This window comes from Melanerpes formicivorus, unplaced genomic scaffold, assembly GCF_026170545.1.
Source record: "Melanerpes formicivorus ecotype bairdi unplaced genomic scaffold, bMelFor1.0.p_v2 SCAF_30, whole genome shotgun sequence".
Lineage (NCBI taxonomy): Eukaryota > Metazoa > Chordata > Aves > Piciformes > Picidae > Melanerpes > Melanerpes formicivorus.
This window is the reverse complement of record NW_027142382.1, coordinates 8,960,848-8,978,426: the sequence shown is the minus strand read 5'-3', so window position 1 is coordinate 8,978,426 and position 17,579 is coordinate 8,960,848. Positions and strand designations below refer to the sequence as shown.

The 17,579-nt window shown below is 41.0% G+C and overlaps 1 protein-coding gene across 6 annotated transcripts in view; it reads right to left on the bottom strand.

Annotated features, from left to right (window-relative positions):
- The window catches only part of DSCAM (DS cell adhesion molecule), a 491,025-nt gene that overhangs the window by 405,647 nt on the left and 67,799 nt on the right, over positions 1 to 17,579 (bottom strand). For all 6 annotated transcript variants that reach the window (XM_068155247.1, XM_068155248.1, XM_068155249.1 and 3 more), the window contains exons 2-3: positions 12,944 to 13,261; positions 9,298 to 9,444 (exon numbers count right to left, since the gene is read on the bottom strand). In XM_068155247.1, coding sequence (XP_068011348.1) covers positions 9,298 to 9,444; positions 12,944 to 13,261 — 465 coding nt within the window. The remainder of the gene's footprint in view (positions 1 to 9,297; positions 9,445 to 12,943; positions 13,262 to 17,579) is intronic.

Below are 17,579 nucleotides of genomic sequence, written 5' to 3'. Positions count from 1 at the left end.
AGAGAGGGGTAAAAACCTTCTATACAACTGTCTTCTGGGCACATTTCATCACTGAAACAAATACTCTTTGTGAACCCAGTTAGTGTGAAAATTGTTGGATGTAGCAAGAGAGTAAATTTTGGCTTTCTACAATTTATGCATCAAGAAACCTCACTCAAATACACTTTTTCCTCCAGCTCTCTCAAACAGACATTGATGTTTTATGGCCTTAGAGTAGCCAAACTTTGGAGTCACGCTGAGGAAAATCAGCAAATTCCCTCAGCAGTCTCTCTGATGTTAACACTTCCATTTCACACACACACTTCCCCATGCTGATGAAGGGATCAGAAAGCATTCCTTTGCCTACAATCATATCACTCACTTTCCTCTGTGCTATCAAAATGTGATTCTTTGACATGTAGATCTGATACTTCCTATCTTCATCCCTTCAAGTCACTCTGAATATCACAAAGATGTTGAAATCCTTGCATCCAGCCTTGCTGATCCTACTACCATATTTTCATACTTGATTCCTCTCATCAAAATATTCCAGTGCAATGAAATAGGAAGCAAACATAAAGATCAGGATGCAGAGTAGTCAAGAGGAAAGGTCCTCCAGTGACAAGTATGTTGCCCTAATCAGTTACAATTTTATTTTACAATGAGTCAACGGAGAGAGTGAAAAAATATTTGCACAAGCAAGAAGTGTCAAGCTTCTAGCATTTCCACTTTCTAGGATTATAAGAATCTCTCCTCCTAAAAGAACAGTGCTCTCAGGGAAAATGAAGATAACTAGACATTTCTTAAATAATGTAGTAAATTACTTTTTCTTAGGTCCCTTAGGAAAATAACCTTGTTGAAAGAGAAAGTGAGGAAGCAATATACTGTCTTCAGAGACGGGCAAGTGCACTTTACATGTCTAAAAAGCTTAGAAAACACATTACTGTAACACCAAACACATGGTGTGTCCTGAGCATTGCTGAACACCAGCCATTGGCTTTCCAGAGAGTCAAGGAGGCTCAGTGGTTGTAGCTTGACTGCTTTACTTTCTACATGCTATCAGAACTTTCAAGAGCAGAAATAAATCTCCTCGGCATATTTCTGGTAGAATGCAGTTTACATTCAGCAATTTTTGTTTTTTAATGTAGCTAATATTCAGTCATAAAAATTTACTCTTTATCCCACTCCACCTGGAACCTGAAAAAAGTCTTGCATCTACAGCAGCATAAGTTAAGTGTCTCCTGAAGCCTTGCTGGCTGGCAATCATGATTAAGCCCTGGCATCAAACCAAACAAGAAAGATCAGAGCTCGCCTCTAGTAGGCACAGGCTCAGTCAAATGGCTGAACTTAATCCCTGTGATCATCAGCAATAATCTAACTCTAAAAACAGGACTCTGCAAACAAGGTCACTCTCTGGAGAGATTATTGGTATTTCTTCACTATGTATAAACTCCATGGCTGAAAAAACAGTGATCGCTCTGTGCAAACTGACCCACTGCTGTAATCTCAAAACCCCACTACAAAAAAAAACAAAACCAAAACAAAACCCCACCCTGTGCTGTATTTTAGATGCTACCACGTGACAACTGCTGGCAAACACTGGCTGCTTACAGTCAACTGTAGTAGTTCAGGAAAGCCCTTTGCGCAGAAAGAGATCCAAGAGCCCCTGAGCCTTTTGAAGACAAGACTTGAGGAACTAACTGTGTGTAAATAAATAATGCAATTCATTACATCAAATGTAGGTCATTGTACACCAGTGACACTTTTCAAACTGTAGTCCAGTGTGTCTAATGTATGCTTGCTGGAAGGCTCATCAGCTGTCATCCACACATCAACCACAGCCCTTTAGGGAATTGTGCTCTGTTCATGCTTACACACCTTTCCCTCAAAGCTGCTGTTCTTTCAGTGCAGATTTAGATATGCCATAGCTCACAGCTGTTACTATCCATCTCTCTCCTTCCCTACCTTTTTTAAGCAGTCATACTCCATGTATATATCAGACAGATTCTTGCATGGTATGTCATTAGATATAAAAATAGGAATTCATAAAGGTCAGGGCATGAACCTATTCATGATCCTGCTCTTGGCACTAAGCTATTCAATACATGGAAAAACTTGAAATCCCTCATAGCTATCAGCATCAGGATAGGAAGCATTTGTAAGAGAAGTACAGTATATAGTGACAGACCTAATTTAATTCTTCAGCCTCTCTTTGTTTCTATCTCCTCTCCATTCTCCTCTTTCATATCTCTTTGTTGATCATTTAAGCTGACCTTTATTTTTAATAATCCCTTCCTGTCCACCTTCCCCTTTAACCACACTCATCCTTTGCTCTCTCTGGAACTAATTAACACATAAATAGATTCTGGTTTTTGCTTTCACCTAAGCAGAGCAGAATCAGCAGTTATTTTTTTTCCTTTACCTTCCCTTCTAGTACAGCTCCACGGTTTTGCATGTGAGGAAGAAATACTATGAGCCAAGCTCTGCTCTCCTGTCTGCCCTGACATTGCTCAATAGGAGTAGACCCACAATCTGCATACTCTGTCCCTTTTCTGTACTCTTGTTCCTTGATTTTATGGCTGCTGTTTGATGCAGTCTTTGGTCCTGTGGGGCCTAGACTGTTTCCAATGGCTAAAAGGTCAACACAAAGCTAATTCCAGTAGTCTCTTTCATTTGGAATGGTTTGTGAGGCAAGGCAGCAAGAAGGAAATGAAACAATCTTTTAGTAAGCCATAGCAGCCATCAACCTCACAATATTCTAGGATTGTTTAAGGTTTTATGTTTAGTGTTATCTAACGAAAATCTGTTGAGGGCTGGTTACTGATACAAAAGAAAACTGCACATCACTACTTAGAGTTCAAATGCATTTCAGACTCAGTTTCAAGTCAACTGACATTATACAATTCTTCAGAAAAAAAAACCAAAACAAAACAAAACAAAAAAGGGATCTCCACAAAAGAGATCCTGGAGTTACAGCTGTAGAGCTTGGTAGAGCAGTTACCTGTGAGAGCAAGTTCAGGCGTCTCAGAGTTATCATGGGTCCTTCTATTTTGCCACCATCTCAGAGACAGTTAGGCAAGACACACACCATTTGAAAGTTTGATTGCTTTTACTAGAATGCACAGATGGGCAAATAAGATACATTTTAATTCATTCACGGCAGATTGAAAACTGCAGAGGTCTGATGCTGTCCTGGTCTATCATGAGAGTTTGTAACATATCTATATCCAGTGGAGATGGCTGAATACCTCATTGAACAATCATTATTTAAAATGGATCTTTCCAGTATGAAAAGGTTTCTGTATATTTGATGTTGGAAGTTGGGGGGGGTTGTACTTTCCCCTGAAATAGATTTATCCAAATAATTGGTTTTGGTTTACTTTAAGAATAATTTACCCCACTATCTTGGCCCTAAAAGACACTGTGGAAAAAAAAAAGCTTTTTGGCCTCCAATTTGCTGTCACTTAGAAAGACAAAACCCCAATTATTCAGCTGCTCCCCTGACAGGCAGACAAGCACATGCGCACTTTTTCAGTCCACAGCTGTCCTTGCACATGGAAACTGCACAGAATTCACTACTTCTGGCACCTTTCCCTTTATTGAACAAGGAGTCTGACCTATCTGCACACTCCTTGGAAACACTCTAGCAATATGTCTTAATATGTTTCAGCTCCCAATTACTTTACAATAACCTGGAGGCACAACATAAAATTGCAGCCAGGAAACAGAAGATACCTTTGCCCAGCCATATTTATTACCCACTTCGATTACTGTGGACATCACTGTGCTCTCTGAGAACTAAACACACAGACAAAAGCAAGTACGTCCAGGATAAGGCACTGTTGCAAGACCAGAGAAAAATAATGTAAAAACTCTCACTGTCTTAATCAAGGAATACATCTCTTACACACACTTTCTAAAAAACTATTTTTTTTTTCATTTTTGGGTGGGTTTTTTTTTGAGGTTTTCCTTTGGTTGGTTGTTTTGGTGTGTATGTGTGTGGTTTTGAGGTGGTTTTGGTTTGGTTGGTTGGGTTTTTTTTTTTTTTGCATTCTAAAAGTAAAACCTCTTTGCTTTTTTCCTTTTAAATGTTGAAGGCACATAAAAAGAGAACTGATATCTAGAGCAGCAAGTAACAGCTGGAATAATGTATTCTGGTTTACCCACAGATCTCTCTACCCTAGCAGTCAGAATGGGACTACAGACAGACAGGTATATGAAATATTTACTCTGAATTGTGCTTGGAAGAACTATATTGAAATTGAAGCCTTTCAGGAACAACAACAAATGACAGAACCCCCCCAACAACAAAAATAAAACACTTCTCTGTTGGACCACTTGCATATGGAGCTGCCCTGTTGAAAAGCTGCCCTGATTCCTGTCATAGGGGGTCCCTCATCCTCTCCTGTAAAGTGTAAAATTCCCTGTGTTATTTGTGTTTTCTATTTGAAACAGATATATCAACTCAGTGAAAATGTTCTTCTCATCTTTTTTTCCTCTCCCTCTCCCCTTCCTTTTTCATTTTTCTTTTTCTTTCTTTCCAAGTAAACACTATCACACAGAAGTCTTGTCCACCTCAAACCATGGTAATTGTCACCCTGTGAATGTATATCTTTATATATTCTTGCTCACAGTTTCACCTCAAGATGGTTCTCATTTTTGCTGATGCTAATGAGTAATCGATAAATCAGTTGTATTAAGAAAGAAGAACAAAACAAATCAGAACTTGATGTTTTCCAATACTAAATCACAGAAACATTCATGTTAGAAAAGACCCTCAGGATCACCAAGTCCAACCGAACACCCTACTCTACAAGGTTCACCCCCAAAACCAGATCCCCAAGCACCACATCCAAATGAACTTTAAACACATCCATGCTTGGTGACTCAACCACCTCCCTGGGCAGCACATTCCAATGCCTGACCACTCTTGCTGTGAACATTTTTTTTCCTACTGTCCAATGGTTAGATAAAGAGCATATCAATGAACCAGGCCTAACACAGAGAAGGGGAAAAAAATAAAAAAAAAAAAAAAAAAAAAAAAAAGAGATAAAAAAGAAAGGAATTTAAAAAAGAAAAAAAGCTAGCTATGGTTGTGTAAGCAAGTGTAGGCATTTCTTATGTTCTTATGCCTGGAAACATTCCAAGTCAGCTGGGACAGGACTCTGCGCAACCAGATCTAGTTGAAGACGTCCCTGCTCACTGCAGGGGGGTTGGACTAGATGACCTTTAAAGGTCTCTTCCAAGCCAAACCATTCTACAGTTTCCCCAGAATATTGATCATTACTGAAAAACAGCTCAATAGCCATGTTACATCTTGCATCTTATTCATCAGCACTGGCCTTCTAAGAAGACAGGCTTGATCAATAGCTGCTATTTGAGCTCATGGTCAGATTATTGCAAAATTGAGGCTGGGTATAACTTGAGGCAATTGTTTTATGAAATGCATGTGGGCTCTAGTTTTTAAATGATCTCACTATTAAGCTTCAATTAAAGACTGTAAATAGTGAAAAAAAAAAAATATCTTGCAATCATTGTGGTTAAATTGGAGCAATCTTTTCCTGCTTGGCTTTTGCCCTTGCATGACCAAGAGTATCAGCCTGCAATGTAACCTGTGTTTTTATCTCTTAAACTAAATCTTTTCTTTGGTGTGATCCAACATGATAAACTGAGGTTTTAATAGCATCAGCTTTCACAAATTGTGTTTCATTGCATTTTAGGTTTCTGTCAAATTCAGGGATTGTGAGGCATTAGAAACTGAGTTTTAAGCAAAAATTTGTAATGAATTTTTAATGACTGTAGCCCAGTCAACAACAGTCAGAAGTTTCATTAAAAAAAAAGAGGTTTCATTTAGGTCATATATTTAAATATTATTACATATTCCTATCACCTTAAATTTTGCAGTTAATATCAATATAGGCTGAAATTATCTTCAACAAGCACTCATAATGGCCTGCAGAAATGCCACACTTTCTTCCCTTAAGGTGAGGCTACAAGGACCTATGTATCCTACTCCCAATTCCAGGACAGGACTGAGGCAATAATATCCCACGGGTGCTAGTTACTAATACTCAAGTCAAAAAAATTAGATTGAAAGGACACAATCTATGCTAACAGAGAAAATATGCATGTTTTCTTATAATACAGAAAGAATAAAGTTAAACAAAATAGAGGTTCTCAACCATGCAGTTATATATGTTCTACTCTTCCAGCCAATAGTCACTCATATGGATGTATATGCATCATACAGTAGCCTATTTTTGAGATGAAGCAAACCCATTCATAAGATTATCTAAGCTATGACTAAAAATCAAAAGTTTTGTATCATTATATACAGAATAATGGAATGTTCATTTCTACATTTAAATAAAACTCTGACCTGACTATATTGACTGAAGTATGGGTGAGTCCCACAGCTCAAATGCTATAGACCTCTTCATGGTAACACACTCAGTTTCAGTTGCTCAATGACAAAATAATGTACCGTATCATCTATAACAACTAAGTGAATTCAACAAGCTTAAACAGTGTACAAGTAGTATAGGACAGTTAATCATCAATCCCATGATACTTAAACATCTATCAAAATCCTTAGAAAGCTATTTGAAATGCATTAAAAAAACAAAAACCTAGAAGCAGCTTATGTAAGTAATTAATAAAACACAAAGAAATAAAATATACGATATGTATCATATGGAAGTATAAATACTTCCATCAAGGTCACATTTGTCAGAAAGGGCTGGCCTGCAGAGCTGGCAGAAGGAGCCAGGGAGCAGCATAATTTCCCTATGTTCCAGGAGCAGATAGTTGGAGCTCTCCTCAGCCACTTGGATCCCCACAAGTCCATGGGACCAGACGGGATCCATCCTAGGGTGCTGAAAGAGCTGGCAGATGAGCTGGCCAAGCAACGCTCCATCATTTTTCAGCAGTCCTGGCTACTGGAGAGGTCCCAGAGGACTGGAAGCTGGCCAACGTGGTGCCCATCCACAAGAAGGGCTGGTTGGATGAACCAAGGAATTATAGGCCTGTCAGCCTGACCTCAGTGCCAGGCAAGATCATGGAACAGGTCATCTTGAGTGCAATCACACAGCACTTACAGGATGGCCAAGGGATCAGGCCCAGCCAGCATGGATTTAGGAAGGGCAGGTCCTGCCTCACCAACCTGATCTCCTTCTATGATCAGGTGACTGCCTGGTGGATGTGGGGAGGCCTGTGGATGTAGTCTACCTGGACCTCAGCAAGGCCTTTGACACTGTCCCCCATAGCAAACTGCTGGCCAAGCTGTCAGCCCATGGCTTGGATGGGAGCACACTGCGATGGGTTAGGAACTGGCTGGAGGCTGAGCCCAGAGAGTGGTGGTGAATGGTACCACATCCAGCTGGCAGCCAGGCACTAGTGGTGTGCCCCAAGGATCAGTGCTGGGCCCTGTGCTCTTTAACATCTTCATTGATGATCTGGATGAGGGCATTGAGTTGCTCATCAGTAAATTTGCAGATAACACCAAGCTGGGGGCAGGAGTTGATCTGCTGGAGGGTAGAGAGGCTCTGCAGAGGGACCTGGACAGGCTGGACAGATGGGCAGTCCAAGGGCATGAGATTGAACACATCCAAGTGCCGGGTCCTGCACACTGGCCACAACAACCCCATGCAGTGCTACAGGCTGGGGTCAGAGTGGCTGTAGAGCGGCCAGGCAGAGAGGGACCTGGGGGTGTTGATTGATGGCAGGCTGAACATGAGCCTGCAGTGTGCCCAGGCAGCCAAGAGGGCCAATGGCATCCTGGCCTGCATCAGGAACAGTGTGGCCAGCAGGAACAGGGAGGTCATTCTGCCCCTGTACACTGCACTGGTTAGGCCACACCTTGAGTCCTGTGTCCAGTTCTGGGCCCCTCAGTTTAGGAAGGAGGTTGACTTGCTGGAACGAGTCCAGAGAAGGGCAACCAAGTTGGTGAGGGGCTTGGAACACAAGCCCTATGAGGAGAGACTGAGGGAGCTGGGGTTGCTTAGCCTGGAGAAGAGGAGACTCAGGGGTGACCTTATTGCTCTCTACAACTACCTGCAGGGAGGTTGCAGGTGGTCTCTTCTCCCAGGCAGCCAGCACCAGAACAAGAGGACACAGTCTCAGGCTGCATCAGGGGAGGTTTAGGCTTGAGGTTAGGAATAAGTTCTATGCAAAGAAAGTGATTGCCCATTGGAATGGGCTGCCTGGGGAGGTGGTGGAGTCACTGTCATTGGAGGTGTTCAGGAGGAGACTTGATGGGGTGCTTGGTTGCATGGTTTAGTTGATCAGGTGGGTTGGATTGGTTGATAGGTTGGACGTGATGATCTTGAAGGTCTCTTCCAACCTGGTTTATTCTATGCTATTCTATTAATATACTGAGAAGTACAAAAAAACACTTCCACAACTTGTAACATTGTAAATGTAAAAACATTTTAAAGTATACTTTGCAGCAACATGTAACTCAAACTAGGTTGTTGTTTTTTCATTCTGCATTAACCTGGAACAATCCATTTCTAATTTCTGCACACATAAACCATGTGTGTGTGTAACAGCAGCTGAACTGTGTGTAATATATTAAGTTAGATATATATTATGCTGAAAATATTTTCCCCACATATACTTTTTTCCATTAATTTCTTACAGTGTTTGTGCTTTGAAGTGTTGGATACTCTTTGCCTGAATTGTCTGTACTTCCTGAACAATGCCACATGTTTCCTGACTTTGTCAGTAATTGCATATAACTGCTTTACAACAGATTGAAGTGAAACAATAGATTCCATTTACATCACAGTTTACTGTGTTCTTAAGTCTCTAGTGTTATCTGTAAGGATATTTATCTATGATGATTTGAGATTAAAATATTATGCAAGTATAAATATTGATTGCATACCTCATTTAAATATAACCAAAGGAATACAGGCTCAGGTTTTCTTCTAATCCTTGAGTAACATTACTACTGAAAACCAATTATAACCCAACACATACGTTATGAGACTCAAATTTCTTTGGTACATAGGAGTTCCTTATCAAAGTTAAAATGTGAACCCACTGACACAGCACCAGGAAGCTGGGTTTATGTCTGGTATAAAACAAAAACCATGTATTTTCCCCTCAAGCGTGCTAGAAAAAGCATGGTTGTCTAAAACCTTCATGTCACACACAGTCATAGCGATGCAGCAATGATAATGTGAAGTACATTACTGGAAGGATGACATACCATTCAGCTATAATTGGCTCAAAGTAAACATCAGACATGGGGGGGCAAAACCCAGGAACCATATCTGCCATTGCCAATTGAAAAAGAAATCCATAGGAGCCTACCTGAGACAAGCGAGACTGTGTCTTTCTCCCATGAGACAACAGAGATGTATGCCTCCACAGAGGAGGGGATAATGCACTTGAACACTGCTACATTGCCTCTCATGGCTTTCTGGTCCTCCACACGGACTGTATAGGGTTCCCGTAAAACTGAAAACAGAAGAAGAGGTTTTGTTAAACAAGTCTTTAATCACACATCCTCTCCCTCGTTTAGCTTTGGGAATCACCCCATGAAGCTTACTTGAGTTATGAATTCTTTTGTCTCAGTAAATGTTAACAGTTTTGTGAAGTTAATTGCAAATTAATATGAAAGCATTTTTTCATCTTTTCATTTCCTCAGAATTGGCATTTCATTGTGTTTCTGTGTGCTTCCCCTACCTAATGATGAGGGCAAGGAGAAAGACTTTTGTAAGAACTGTAAATGGTGCATGTTTTCCGTTACTTGTCTGGTTTCTCATGCCATGTTTCCCATCAAAAATTGTTTCAAAGGGTACAAAGTACATGCAAGTATTGTGTGTGAGTTAGAGATCCAGATGTTAGAAGAGATCGATGTCATTTAGGATTCTGAAGAACTGAGAAGCACAAGAGAAAACTGATGGAGGTGACAGCCAGAGAAAGAGCAGTGTTTCTCAGAAACACAGAGAAATGGCGGTAGGTAAGAGCTGCATTCACGTGACCAGCAGTGAAAGAAAGAGGTTAATAGTAAAAAGACAGAAAGCATGATTCAGAGTTGTATTAAAACAAAACAGCAAAGACACTTAGATGCAGGATATGGTTTGTCTAGCATCTGGAAGAATTAATTTAATGGACAAAGAGGAAAGAAAACAACTGGAGAAATTCTTCATGACAAATGAATACTGCTGGGATAAGATATAGCTGCATTAGGCAGGAGAACAGAAAGAATAAAAATCCTTACACTGAAACAATTCAATGAGGGGTGAAAAATCCTGTGAGCAACAGTTAATAGAGAAGGTGGTAGAGCAGAGAAGAAACACACATTTACTACAGGGAATGAAATGGGTAAGACAGGAAGGACAAGCAGCAATATAATCTCTCCACAGGATCAAGGTGTAACAGAGAAATCACCACAGCCAAGATAGTTATGTATCTTGAGGTAACAAACAATATTACATACCCTGAAGTGAAAACCTGCTTCAATGAAAATACAGATGAATGCATTGGATAATGATAAGACAGAGTAAAAGTTACTGGTAAGAATAACCCCAATGCAGCACTGTCACCAATTCAACAATGCTGATCCACCACATTGCAGTGACATTTTTTGTCTCTGCATCTTGCCACAAACATACACCAAGCTTTACCACAAGATACATAAATGTGGTGCTAAGGGATGTGGTTTAGCACCAGACTTGGTATAGTTCAACAATGGTTGGACTCAATCATCTTAAAGATCTTTTCCAACTGAAATAATTCTATGACTTCTTTTAAGGTTCCATGGTCAATGCTAAGCAATGGACATAGCTGTATGCTGTCATCTATATCATGTGCTTTTATAAATAAACAAATAGAAGTTCAGAGCCTTAGCTAGAAACATTGCAAGTTTTAGCCTCCTCTTCATCACCACAATATTTTATCTACATAACATAAAACTTGGAAGTTTATACTGAAAAAAAATGCTGCCCAAAAGATGCTGAAGATTGTGATACACTAACAAATCCACAAAGACAACAACAAAATGCTACATTCTCTCTAAGTATCATTCTGCCAGACAAGTTGTCCATCCATTACAGTAAAACCAAGTTCCAAGTAAAGTCAGTGACTCTGTACATTTATGGGTATTTGTTTTTAAAAACTTCTTCAGTCTGTGGATAACTAAACATTTTCAGAAGAAGCACAAGCCACTGTATAAGCCCCACATACACATGCCGTGGGAACTTGCTTTAACTAGTCACTTTTGTGCCAGAGAACCCACTTTTCTAGACTAAAATTATGATAAGATGTGTGAATTTCCTGGGAACCAGTTTGTCATTCTTGCCTGCTAATTTTCTATAAACTACAGATCACTGAATATCAATTTATGGTTAAGAATACCGAATAAGTAGATAGATAGAGAATAAATAAATAAATAGCTAAATCTATGTGCTAACTGTTCAGTTTTCCCTATGTAACTCCTGTGAAGGCATTTCTCCGCAGGAAAGATATTTCTCTTCTAAGAGTATTACAGCCCAAACAACAACAAAAAGGTTTCTAGGACTTGCATTAGTCAAGGGTCAGTCCCCAGACTAGCTTTTGTTTGTTTGTTTGAATATTTTAATTAACTGAAGTGGGTAGATAAAACCTTCAAAAAAACCAAACCACAAACATGCAATCATATGCTTATGTGTTCTCACAAAAGGCCTGATTTTGATCTCACTCTAATTCTCCACTGGCTGACCCAGAAACAGAAAGCACTGCCTCAGTTGCTGAATCATCATACAGGACACAACTTTCTCTCTCAAAACACAGCACAACTGAATACAAGCAAATGAGAAGGGATGCAATTAGGGAAACACTTTCCTTCCAGACTCTATGCAAAAGCCAATGACTGCATCTTTTTCTCTCACAGCTCTTTAATGACTAAGAATGATTAATGATTTCATTATCAGTTAATTTCTCCTCATACTTGTGCAGAAGCTCAACTGGCTATGGTCTTTGGAAAACTTTTTGCCACCAAAATTAAAAAAATCATGAAGAAGAGGGGAAAATCCACCATTTTACTTAGTATTATGAAGAGTTCAGAGGTTTATCTACTCTGACTCACAGATGCAGGCTGGAGAGGTGGGCACAAGCCAACCTCATGAGGTTCAATAAGAGCAAGTGCAGGGTCCTGCATCTGGGTCGAGGCAATCCTAGGCACCAATCCAGGCTGGGCAGTGACTGGCTGGAAAACAGCCCTGAGGAGAGAGACTTGGGGGTGCTGGTGGAGGAGAAGTTGAACAGGAGCTCTCAATGTGCACTTTTAGCCCGCAAAGCCAATCAGATCCTGGGCTGCATCAGGAGAAGTGTGGCCAGCAGGTCGAGGGAGGTGATTCTCCCCCTCTACTCAGCCCTGGTGAGACCCCACCTGGAGTACTGTGTCCAGTTCTGGAGCCCCTAGTACAAGAGGGATATGGAGGTGCTGGAAGGTGTCCAGAGAAGGGCCAGGAGGATGAGCAGAGGGCTGGAGCACCTCTCCTATGAGGACAGACTGAAGGAGTTGGGGCTGTTCAGTCTGGAGAAGAGAAGGCTCCGAGGTGACCTCATGGTGGCCTTCCAGTATCTGAAGGGGGCCTACAAGAAGTCTGGGGAAGGACTCCTCAGGATCTCAGGTAGTAATAGGACTAGGGGGAATGGAATGAAGCTGGAGGTGGGGAGATTCAGGCTGGATGTGAGGAGGAAGTTCTTCACCATGAGAGTGGTGAAGCCCTGGAATAGGTTGTCCAGGGAGGTGGTTGGGGTGCCGTCCCTGGAGGTGTTTAAGCCCAGGCTGGATGAGGCTCTGGCCAGCCTGATCTAGTGTGGGGTGTCCCTGCTCATGGCAGGAGGGTTGGAACTAGATGATCCTGGTGGTCCCTTCCAACCTTGACTGATACTATGATACTCCTTGTCTCAAACACCCATTCCCTCCCTTCTCAAGCTTCTGTGAACCCAATAAAAATACTGTACTTACCAGCCTTAATGTGAACATCCTGACTTCTGATTTTCCCTGAAGGATTTTCAGCTGTGCAATAGTAAGTGTTATCATGGATTAAGTTATTAAAGCTTGAAGGAGGGAAGGGGAAAATTTGGAGAGTGCCATTGGGGTGGACGTGGCGGATCCCTGGGACATCGTAGATCTCCTCGCCCGTTGCTAGGTACCATCTGAGCGTCACAGGGGGAATCCCTGCTGCTGGACAGGGTACCAATGTCCCTGTAGTGCTAGCAAACACTACCTCTTGCAGAGATGCATTGACAAAATATAGACTGGCATGTAGATCTTCACTGAAAACTGCAAGACAAAAAAGAAAAAGAACAGATCTTGAAAAATCTAAGAAATTTGATTGTTGCTTGCAATGCAATCAAACACAATGCCTAGGGAAGGTAATCCAAACATCTGAATCCTAATGTAAGCTCTAATAAAATAATAAAGTCTCTCATTTTAGAAGAAAGTATCACCAGATGAAACACACTAAGTTGTTTACATCCAAAATTAAAATGGGGAATACTTTGTAGTGCAAACTGAAACAGACTCGATCACTTTTGCATTTCCTGGTGCAGCATTTTTTGTAAGGCCAGCAAAAATCAAGCAGCAATCTAGCAACTAAATTTCTTCCTGGAACACAGGCAGTTTCTTTTCACATTTACAATTTTTCAGACTTTTCATGATGAAATTATTTATAAGGTAATAAAAGAACGAATCAAAGAATGAAAAAATGCCCACAATTCCTTAATAATAACATACATCTATACCTAAGGAAAAGATATCCTAATAAAGACCTCTAAACCTGGGTACAGAGCACACTTATGGTAATTTTGTTTCTTTCGTCCATGCAACCATAGACTCCTTCCCAACTGTAAACCACAGATTTTGTGATGCTGTAAAAAAGTCAGAGCAGATTAACTCTCACTTTTCTGAACACTTCAGCTATCATCCAAAGGGCTCTAAGGCTTCAAGTGACTTGTAGGCTCCCCAACATCCCATACAAAATGCCTTCGTAACTTTCTCTGATACAGCTTATGCCACTATGCTCTCTGTCTGAGAGAATATCAGCACAAGGTATGATTTTTGGTTTTTCCCAAGAAATGGCAGGAGACATTACCAGTCCCACTAATCTGCTCTACATTAGCATATACTGCTCACTTGTAAAAAACTTGTCAGCTTTACTTGACACACAGAAAGTTGCATATTTTGCTACACATTTCAAGGCTAACCTTCATCTCACAGTATCACAGTGTCACCAAGGTTGGAAGAGACCTCAAGGATCATTGAGTCCAACCTGTCTCCACAGACCTCATGACTAGACCATGGCACCAAGTGCCATGTCCAATCCCCTCTTGAACACCTCCAGGGATGGTGACTCCACCACCTTCCTGGGCAGCACATTCCAATGACCAATGACTCTCTCAGTGAAGAACTTTCTCCTCACCTCCAGCCTAAACTTCCCCTCGTGTAGCTTGAGACTGTGTCCTCTTGTTCTGGTGCTGGTTGCCTGGGAGAAGAGACCAACCCCTTCCCGGCTACAACCACCTTTCAGGTAGTTGTAGAGGGCAATGAGGTCTCCCCTGAGCTTCCTCTCCTCCAGGCTAAACAATCCCAGTTCCCTCAGCCTCTCCTCATAGGGTTGTGCTCAAGGCCTCTCCCCAGCCTTGTTGCTCTTCTCTGGACACATTCAAGAATCTCAATGTCCTTCTTAAACTGAGGGGCCCAGAATTGGACAAAGGACTCAAGGTGTGGCCTAACCAATGCAGAGTACAGGGGCACAATGACTTCCCTGCTCCTGCTGGCCACACTATTCCTCATGCAGGCCAGGATGCCATTGGCCCTCTTGGCCACCTGGGCACACTACTGGCTCATGTTTAGGCAGTTGTCGATCAGCACCCCCAGGTCCCTCTCCGTTTGGCAGCTCTCCAGCCACTCTGACCCCATCCTGTAGCTCTGCATAGAGTTGCTGTTATTGTCCCACAGAAATGACTTGCAGTCCCAAAACTAAGTTATGAATTGGCTGGTCTACACATGCCACTTATTCTTCTGGTAGCATGGAGCAAAAAGAATGAACTCTTTTTCCTTATTTTGACATATTGAGGAGAAAGAAGATGGGAAGATACTGAACACCATCTCAGTTTTGACCATCAGGAGACACTATCTCAAAAGAGAGCAGAACTGATTCTGGGAATCCCTAGAAAGAGTAAAGAGAAGCCCCTTCTAAAGTATTGGGGAAAGATATTTGGCATGCAGGAGGCAGCTAGATAAATGGGCATCACAGACCAAGATAAAAGGCACTTGGAGATTCAGAAAGAAATTTCAAGTACTGGAACTGACAAGTCCCTGCATATAGATGAGACAGGTGCTAGTACAGAATAAAGTCCCTTGCAAGAAACAAATTCTTCCTAGCTGGCACAGCCCTCAGAGAAACTTGATATCTGGAAAGAAAAAATAGGCATAATAGGACTAAGCATAGGTAGAAGCAAGGCTGAATAAGGTGATACCACTTTTACATAATCATATTACCAATTATAGCTGCACACTGAAGCAGAGAACAGTATTGTTGGTAACATAATAGAGGACTGCAAAAAAAAAAATGGCATTGTTCATCTGCTATACAAGCTATTCTTTACAAACACAAGTGAAACAATCAACTGGGCATTTTAATTTCCATTGGCCAACCAGACATTCACACAGAAGTAATAAATATAGTTCACATTTGACAGCTTTTATTATACTCTATTGCTTCTTAGCAGACATTCATGTAAAAATGGTAGATTTGCTGGCTGAGAATAAAGAGGTGAATACCAAATTGCAAATACTATAAAAATAGAGAATATTAGGAACTATGTTTGACTCTTCCATAGAATCTTTCTAATCAAAATGCAGCACAGCTGAACTAGAGACTCAGCAGCACATAACAGATTTTTCTAGCTGCTTTGTATCCTCTGTAGAAGCTTTCCCTACTTTTGACAAACTTTCCATCCATCAGCCTATACAATAGTGCTTCATTTTGAAACAGCATCTGGTACACATTCATCTTAACGGCAGACACAAACACACAGAGTCCCCTAGAATGTAATTGCAGTGCTATAACGCACACATAGACACAATGCAGACAATCCAGATGTGCTTCGTGGTGGGAAACAATGTGTAAGCTACTTGGATACATTCAACAACAAAAATTAGATTTCAGAATCTTTTATTAAAAAAATAATAAATTTCTCTGTAATGTTCCATAGGATAAAAGTGATTAACTGAGCAACAATATGTGATATATCCAAACCTAACTGAAACTGAGACAAGTCAAACATACTATGTAATTATACATCACTTAATGGCAAAATTTGATCCATCTAAATACAATATTTTACAGTAAGAAAAAGCAAGCTCAGACTAGAGGGTACAAGGGAGAATGTTAGGGAAAGTCAGCACTGAAGAGAAATACCTGAAGAAGAAGAAAAGGGGGTGGGAAGGAAAGTAAAAATAGGGGGACAGAGGGGAGAAAATCAGACAGGTTTTACTAACTGTCTAAATGCTATTCTGAAAACAAGGCTTTTGAAGAATTTTTTCTTCTGACACAGTATTTTGTCTCCAGCAAGGGTCAAAGCAAATAAAGCACAGGCCTGCCCCTATAGACTGCTCTGCACAAATGGACCTCTACTACGCCTCTAAGCCAGAGCAGAAATGGCTTGCAGCTGAGTCTGACTACACTTGGCCTGGACAGAGACCCCATCAGCATTTTCAAGGTGATAACTTCCATTAGCAGTCCAAGGGAAGGAAGGTTAAAGAGTTTTCCGGAATAATGTGTATTCATTACTGAAACAAGTAATACCTGAGGGAAACAGGAGGAGGCCTGTACCCCAGCAGCAGTCAGTGGATGCCCCAACTGAAATGACAAGGTTACAAACAGTTTGCACCTGCATGCACTTCAGGGCAAAGAGGCAAAGACCTGTGCCCTTAACTATGGAGTTAAAGGAGCACATAAACAATTTATCACATCAATAGACACAGGAATGTCATGTTAAATGGATACCATTTTCTTATTCACATAGCAAGAATGGGATGGAAGAAAGGCAGGATAAATTTTTTCAAAGTTTAGCCAAAATTCCTTAGACTCAACTACTTGAAGTGATAAGGGGAACTGACAAAGTATAATAGCTAAGGAAATTTCCCCTGCTTTTCAGGGGAGACAGCGCTGCTGCGTTTTGCCTAGCAAAGTGCTGAGTATGTCAGCCAGACAGAAAATTTCTTCTAGCACTTGAAAATGCTCCTGTCAGGTAAACTGGCTTATCTCATGACAAGCTGGTCAGTGAAGCTGCAAGTTGATCACACTCAGAAACAGAAAGTGAGACTCAGCACCGTACCGCCAGCCTAGGTACAGGTAACCAGACTGGACAGAAATAGTTATAAAGATCTCTTATCTATTGGCATAGCTAAGAATGGATTACTTCCTTAGTATTATTCTCTTCTGGCATATCACACCATCATCCAGATCTCCATGGTGCTGTAGCTCCTGCATATACACATAACACCCACTTTCATGTCCTCTGCAAGGACCTAGCAAATAACACTTCTGACATTTCCGCTGTAAGGATGTAACTTGTCAAGTCTTCACTGTATA